General features: G+C 38.9%; 1 protein-coding gene across 2 annotated transcripts in view; it reads left to right on the top strand.

Annotated features, from left to right (window-relative positions):
* Positions 1-6979, top strand: part of OXCT1 (3-oxoacid CoA-transferase 1) — a 71412-nt gene that overhangs the window by 9367 nt on the left and 55066 nt on the right. The window contains exons 1-3 of one of the 2 annotated variants that reach the window (XM_072416645.1): positions 3755-3777; positions 4146-4281; positions 5709-5858. In XM_072416645.1, coding sequence (XP_072272746.1) covers positions 3770-3777; positions 4146-4281; positions 5709-5858 — 294 coding nt within the window. In that variant the 5' untranslated portion in view covers positions 3755-3769. Of the gene's footprint in view, positions 1-3754; positions 3778-4145; positions 4282-5708; positions 5859-6979 lie in introns of those variants that run through there. The other variant, XM_072416644.1, reaches the window with a different exon arrangement.

Raw genomic sequence — 6979 nt, 5'->3', positions numbered from 1 at the left:
TTGGTGTGTGTGGGTTTTTTTTTTTTTTTTTTTTTTTTTTTTTTTTTTTATTGCAAGAGGAACACTGTTCAGAGCCACAAGTACAGGCATACCTGGCATCCAGGAATGTAGGACCTCCCTTGTGCATCTGCCCTGGCCAATCCAGATGGCTGAAGATTTTGAACATAGGAGGGGACCGGGTGAAGATGCCAACAAAGTAACAAGGAGAGGTGAATTAGGCAGCAAACACACATTCAATAGTTGTCACTGGAAATGATCTTTCCAGCTAGCAGCATCCCACTGTGCTCTTCTCCTTTGACTTGTATACCAGTCATGCTTTAAAGGCTGATTTGTCAGGATTGATCCATGAACAATCAAATTCAAGCTCCTGTGCTTTGCCTTCAAATCCCTCCACAGTTCTTGTCCCACTTACCTTTCTGACCTGATGGAAAAATACTCCCCTAGCCGCTCTCTCTGCTCCTCCAATGACCTACTAATGACTTCCTCACTCACAACCTCATCACATGCATGGCTCCAAGACTTTTTTTTTTTTTTTTTTTTTTTTTTTTTAAGCTGCCCTTACTCTCTGGAATGGTCTCCCTTGTCCTATTCGGCTTGCTCCTACTTTATGCTCATTTAAAAGAGCACTCAAAACCCATGTTTTGAAACTTGCCTACCCATCTTCTTCTAAACCCTCACTACATAACCCTCCATTCCATATCGACATCCTATTTTGTGATACTTCCCCCACCTCCTAGATTGTAAGCTCTTTGGGGCAGGGTCCTCTCCTCTTCTTGTGTCATGGTCTGTATTTGTCTGTCATTTGCAACCCCTATTTAATGTACAGCGCTGCATAATATGTTGGTGCTATATAAGTCCTGTTTAATAATGTGGGGTGACCACTGTACATATGTCAGATTCTCACCTGAGACAAGTCCGACCTTTTGTATCGGGCAAGAATCCTCTGACATGTCTAAATTGCTTTAGTTAAATGACTACAAACAAGCAGGTTTTAGTGCAAAAGAGATATAGCCTGTCCCTTTTGCAATAAAAAAAATCCTGCCAGTTTGCAATATAATTTAATTGCAAGTTTAGTTGCACTTTAAGGACTTAACCACTTGTAAGATAAGATAATTCATTGGTGCAGTAATCTTAATTAAGTTATTGCTCTCACTGACATAGCTAGGTAACCCTGTGTGTGCACTTCATTGAGTTCAGTTTTAGCTTTTTCTTGATTTGTTTACACTTGAACTTTTCTTTCATATTTTTCAAAGCTGCACCTTTTCTTTCCTGGAAGTTTGGATGACCTTGCCTGCTCCAAGCCCAATGCTAGGGAAGCCTGGAAATACCATGAGCACTTGTGTTATCTTGTAAAGAAGAATTGTCTGTAATCTACCTGCATGTTCTATACATTCTGAGAATTAACCCTTCTCTTCTGAGAACCAATCCTAGTAGTGTATTTTATTAAGAACAGGCAATGTAGTTTGTGCTGCATAAACTCACTGACACGGTTATCAGCACATGTGAGGCCGTCCTGTGATTATATTAAATTTTAACCGAAGGATATGAATGAGAATGTTTGCTTATAAGTGGCTTGTGAAAACTAAATAGGTCATTGACCAATGTTTAAAAACCCCAGCACTGTTAGGTAAATAAAAGTATTATACCTTTACCGTCTACAACTCTTTATGTGAAGAAGAAACCATTTTCTGCTGGGGTTAAAGCTGAACTTCAGCAAAAGGTAAAAATAAACCGCCTTTTAAAGCGTAACTAAATTGAATCAAAACTACAGATAAAAAAAATGGCAGGCAGGTTCCTTATTGGAGCTTGATTGGCCAGGCTAGAATAATGTAACTCTTGTGCATACCCAGGGGAGTTTATTCGTTCATTCCTAGCAGCAAGGTACACTAGGATCATTCACTGACCTGTGTATGCTCTGCTTGATTTACTTTATTTACTTTTATGATCAATAAATGGGATTTATATGGCACCAACATATTATGCAGAGCTGTACATTAAATAGGGGTTGCAAATGATAATACTGACAGTGACTCAAGAGGAGAGGACCCTGCCCAAAAGAGCTTACAATCTATAGAAATGATTGTAAATGGGCAGTCATTGTGATGGCGTTATTGGCAATAATGAGGTTGTTTTCTACGTATTGAATAATTTAAAAAGTAATACAGTGGTTTTGCATAGGCTGCTAAAAAGGAGTTAAGGGTACGATTTTGCCATTATATATAAGTTGTGCCTGCTGTGCAGCAATTCTGTTTGTCTAATACAGCCTTTCTCGACCTTTTTATAATTGGAGAAATCTTGAAATAAGAAACCTTTAGAAAACCCCTTCTGTAATTACTATATACACCGCTCACCATATTAGTGTGGTGTTGGGAAGGCTGCTACCCTTACAGATAGCCAAAAAGATCATTGGCACCACTTATACTGCCCTAAATGGCACACCTTGAGGAACCCTGGTCTAGTACAACTAAGTGCAAGTTTGATTTTAATGCCACCGTTCCCACAACAAAACAGAGCATTGTTGCGGAACATGTGCACCCCAATACAAGATGTGTGTGCCAAGATTCTGTAGACTGAATTGAAAACATTGTATCTTTTGAGGGTTCTTTTTTTTATCTAGGTCATTGTATATTCAATAATATTCATATTCATTTGGACTATTTGAGAACGTGTTGAACCACTACTTTCCTGTATTACACCTGTCCTGTTTTTAAAATTTTAAAATTGTCTATGCACCACCAATAATGTGTTTTTTGATATTATTTAAGATACAATATCTGTTTTGGTGTGTGTGGGTTTTTTTTTTTTTTTTTTTTGGGATAAAATTGTAGGTGGGTGGCAGTGCCTGTATTATGGCCCAACTTGTCAGTACTTGCCCCAATACAGCTAGGTGGTCACCAGGTGGTGCGCCCGGCTAAAAGGGGCTGGGGAGTACACTGGGTATTTGCAATTTGAATTTGGTTGCTCAACGTCGTTTATAGATTCCATTCTAATTGATCAATGAACGACCGCTATATATGTTGAGGGAGGAAAGCATAGCAGTTTGCTTCTCGCTTGTCCTTCCACCTCCCCTCCCCAATGAACACTCCTTGTTGCTGGAAACGATCATTAAATATAATTTCCTGTGATTAAACTTTTTGATTAAATTTCTTTCCGATGACAATTATTGAACGTGTGTATGTTGCCTAATTCCTTGCAACAATATACTTCTTCACCTTCGTAAGCTAGAATACCTTTATTAAATGTGCCCCGGTCTGAAGAAAGGTAAAAATTTGGCTTATATATTAGATTGAGGAATCTATTTTGATCTCTGCCCGTTGGTGTGATCTTTACCAGTGAATCCGGAGCCCAGCAGAAAAGTTGAGTGAATAAGAGCCATGATGTAGGTGGGTTGATTTTGGCAGCATTCCAGTATTGGACAGCTATTCTTAGGAATATCATTTCAATTGCCTAATTAATCATTAACCTTCCACATAGTTCATCCTGTTCTGCCATTGACAGCCAATTTGGATGATAAGATAAAAGGTATCTCTAATGCAAATGTTTACCTTATAGACTGATGACCTTTACCGCTAGTCAGTGTTAAAAAGCCACATACAGGGAGACTTTCACCTAAAATCTCTGGTATATGGGATGGAAAAACCCATTCCTAATGCAAACTTGTCAGTAACCTCACTCCCAATGGCTGGATGGCACCTACAGTACATTGATATCTGCTTGAGTTTTTGGCGAGAATTGTAGTTTATTTCTAGTGGTGGAGAAGCCATGGAAAATGATAGGGTTGACATGAACATATGTATGTTGGGTTATCATAGGCTTCAGATCTGACTGTCGTATTTTTGTTGTCATCTCAACCACTCTCCAGTTCTTTATCGTTGTCCATAGAGTTTATACCTATCTTCTATAGAATCTTTATGGTTTGACTTTTTAGACCTTCAGCGTGGTAGCTTTGCATGCTTGTTGCGCCCTTCATGCTACAGGACTACATAATGAGTAACCTCAAGGCTGGGGAGTTTTGTGGACAGAATTGTCCTGCTATCCTCTGAGTGAATCTAAATGGACAATGTTGTATTGTGAATGTTTATGGTTTATTGAAATTCACCACATATACATTTGAGTTTTTGAATCCATATTATGTGTTTCTGCAGGATTGATGGCTTTGGCCTGGGTTTGCTGCTCAAGACCAAACAGATCAAAAGGATGGTCTCCTCCTATGTGGGGGAGAATGCCGAGTTTGAGAGACAATATCTGCAAGGAGAACTAGAAGTGGAGCTTGTACCACAGGTGAGATGAGTTTTACTTTCCTAGATCGGATATTTGTAATAGGATGTTAGGTTTTTAGTACAGGGCCTTGTGTCTAAACCATCTTACTCGGCAAACTAAAGCCCCATGTCCAATGAATGACGTTGGAAATAATCTTTTGTGATCGTTTACAGTGACAGATGAATGGATAAACGTAAACACTGCATTGTTGGGGAATTGCCCCTACAGTGCACAGAATTGCGCATTCTGATCAATGGAGGGTATATGTGGGAAAATGAGTGAGCAGCACCCAGCTGTTCTCCATAGAAATGCACAGGAATGGCAAACTGGTAGCCACAGCAGATTAATGAATGGTGTTGGGGACCACTGTACATACCTTAGCCAGGCACTCCGATGAGAATCATCTGGCTTGTGCATGAAGCCTAATCCTGGAGATTTAATCAGCTTGTCATTCTGCAGCCCATATGATGTGTAACCCAGAACGGACTATAGTTCCCCCTCATAGCACTCACACCCAGTGAATGATGGCAGATGAGTGAACAAGCACTGCACACTGAACGCCATTCTGTTCAATAGTGAGGGAATGAGGGAGTTGCGCCTCTACCACCTTCATAAGAGTGCTCAGTGATCATTTCCGGTTGGTGGGAAAAAGAAACAAAGCACAAATCCAGCCATTGTGTTTGTTAATATTATGATGATAGGTTAGTTTAGTTTGTAGGTTGTACATGTGCTCTTGTAGGTTAGTTTAAAAAAAAAAAAAAAAAAAAAAAAAAAACCCTATTGATGATAATACCATTAATATGTACAGAAGTTTGTCTGAAAGTGCAATGTGATCTCTCTTGTACACTGAAAAATGAAAGCTAAAATTAAGTTTTTTAATCTTTCATGATATTTTTTTGTTTCAGAGTTCTTCTGCTTGTAGTTTCTGGTGGAAATTTGTAGGGTTTTCCACCTGAGATATAAAGTGACTTAACTGCAATTGCCGCTCTGTCTGAACTATTGCAGCTTTGAGAGGAGCTATTGGTGTAGACATAGACTGTAATCTGTTACAAAAGCCACTTGGCCTCTGTTCATTACCTTTGCTTCAGCTTGGCAGTTGGTGGTGATGGCCCTTTGCACAGAATGCGGCTTGGTTGTATTATCACACGTTAGGAAATTGCTGGCGCAAATATCTGTGAACTTATGGTCTAGAAAGAGAAGAAAGTGTTATTGATATCATTTGGTATGTGCATTGGTTTTTCTGCAAAGTGTTATCAATAACCCATTAAATACCATTTTTCAAATTCTTTAATTTTTAAACTGTATAAACTGACACAGAATTTTACAAGTGAACTGTTTCAGGTCTGGTGTTTTTTTTTTTTTTTTTTTTTTTTTTTTTTTTGTCTCCAGTGGAAGACATCTATCCCATGTAAATGTTATACTGAGAAATTGTGCTTATTCCCCACCAGGGAACCCTTGCAGAAAGAGTAAGAGCCGGCGGTGCAGGTGTTCCAGCATTTTTTACACCCACTGGTTACGGAACATTAATTCAAGAAGGGGGAGCGCCCATAAAATATAATAAGGATGGAACTGTTGCCATTGCAAGCAAACCTAAAGAGGTAAGGGTGTTTTCTCTACTTGCTTTTTATTCTTTTGCTGTTAGTTTGTGTTCAGACTGGTCAGCGACTGCACACCTTTGTTGGAGGAGATGGGTCAGGGATAAAATATTAGAAGAAAAAAGTTTTAGGAGGCAACAATGCTTCTATCGGATGGTGGTCCCCTTGGACAGGAACTGGCAGGATCACCAGAAAACTGAAATAGATCAGTGTTGTGCTTTAGTTTAGAAACATTTTAATTTCATGGTGCAGGAGTAAAAAACCTGAGGTTATCTGCCGCCCTCTAGTGGAATGTTATGTGCATTCTCAGTAGTAGAGCCCTAAATGAGTTTTAAATAAATCTAAAACTTGAACCTTTCAATTAGCACTACCCTATATTTATGGATTTTTAGGTAAAGGGGCACTTTTTTAAAATGACCTGGTTTGTTAAAGCCGAATTGAACGATGCAATTAAATTGTGAGCAGTCAAATTCTTTTTGCAGGAAGTGGCATGTTATGTCATATCTGCAATAAAATAAAATTACCCATTACAGAGCCAGTATTATCTAAAGGAGATTTAAGGAACATGATGGAGACTACACACTCTTCAGATTCCCTACCCATGGGAATCCCTTTAAAAGGCTAGAATTTGGGACTTGTAGTATTAGTACTTGACGACTTTTTGGAAATGAGTGCATCATGCAATGGAGGTAAGCTGCCATTTCTGGTTTTAATAAAACATCCTGGTTGGTGTTCTGATCCTTTACCTTTATTACCTTCTGAATCACTGACCCAGAAAAAGAAAGCAGCTCACGTGTTCAGGTAATTGTTCTGCAGTGATCTGCATGCTTGTTTCCTGTGTGTGACCAAAAATCAAAAGATCAGCTTTGCATCCAGGAAAATAGAATTCTTTTCAATGAGTTCAGTAATGGCAGTTTATATTTCTCAGTATATGTCCATTTATAAGTTAGTAGACATACAGAGCCACCTTATTTCTATGCTTGAGACCAGTTCAGCTTGCAGGGTCTATTTCACCCTTTTCTGGCGTTTTCCAGTGGTAACCCTGCATTTAAATTTTTTTAACGTTGCAAGCAATGTTATAGATAATGCTCATGAACGTGCCTCAAGGAAACATCCTGGTATAG

The sequence above is a fragment of the Pyxicephalus adspersus genome, chromosome 6, assembly GCF_032062135.1.
Source record: "Pyxicephalus adspersus chromosome 6, UCB_Pads_2.0, whole genome shotgun sequence".
Taxonomy (NCBI): Eukaryota; Metazoa; Chordata; class Amphibia; order Anura; family Pyxicephalidae; genus Pyxicephalus; species Pyxicephalus adspersus.
The sequence above is the reverse complement of the archived record's forward strand: the minus strand, read 5'-3'. Positions and strand labels throughout refer to the sequence as shown.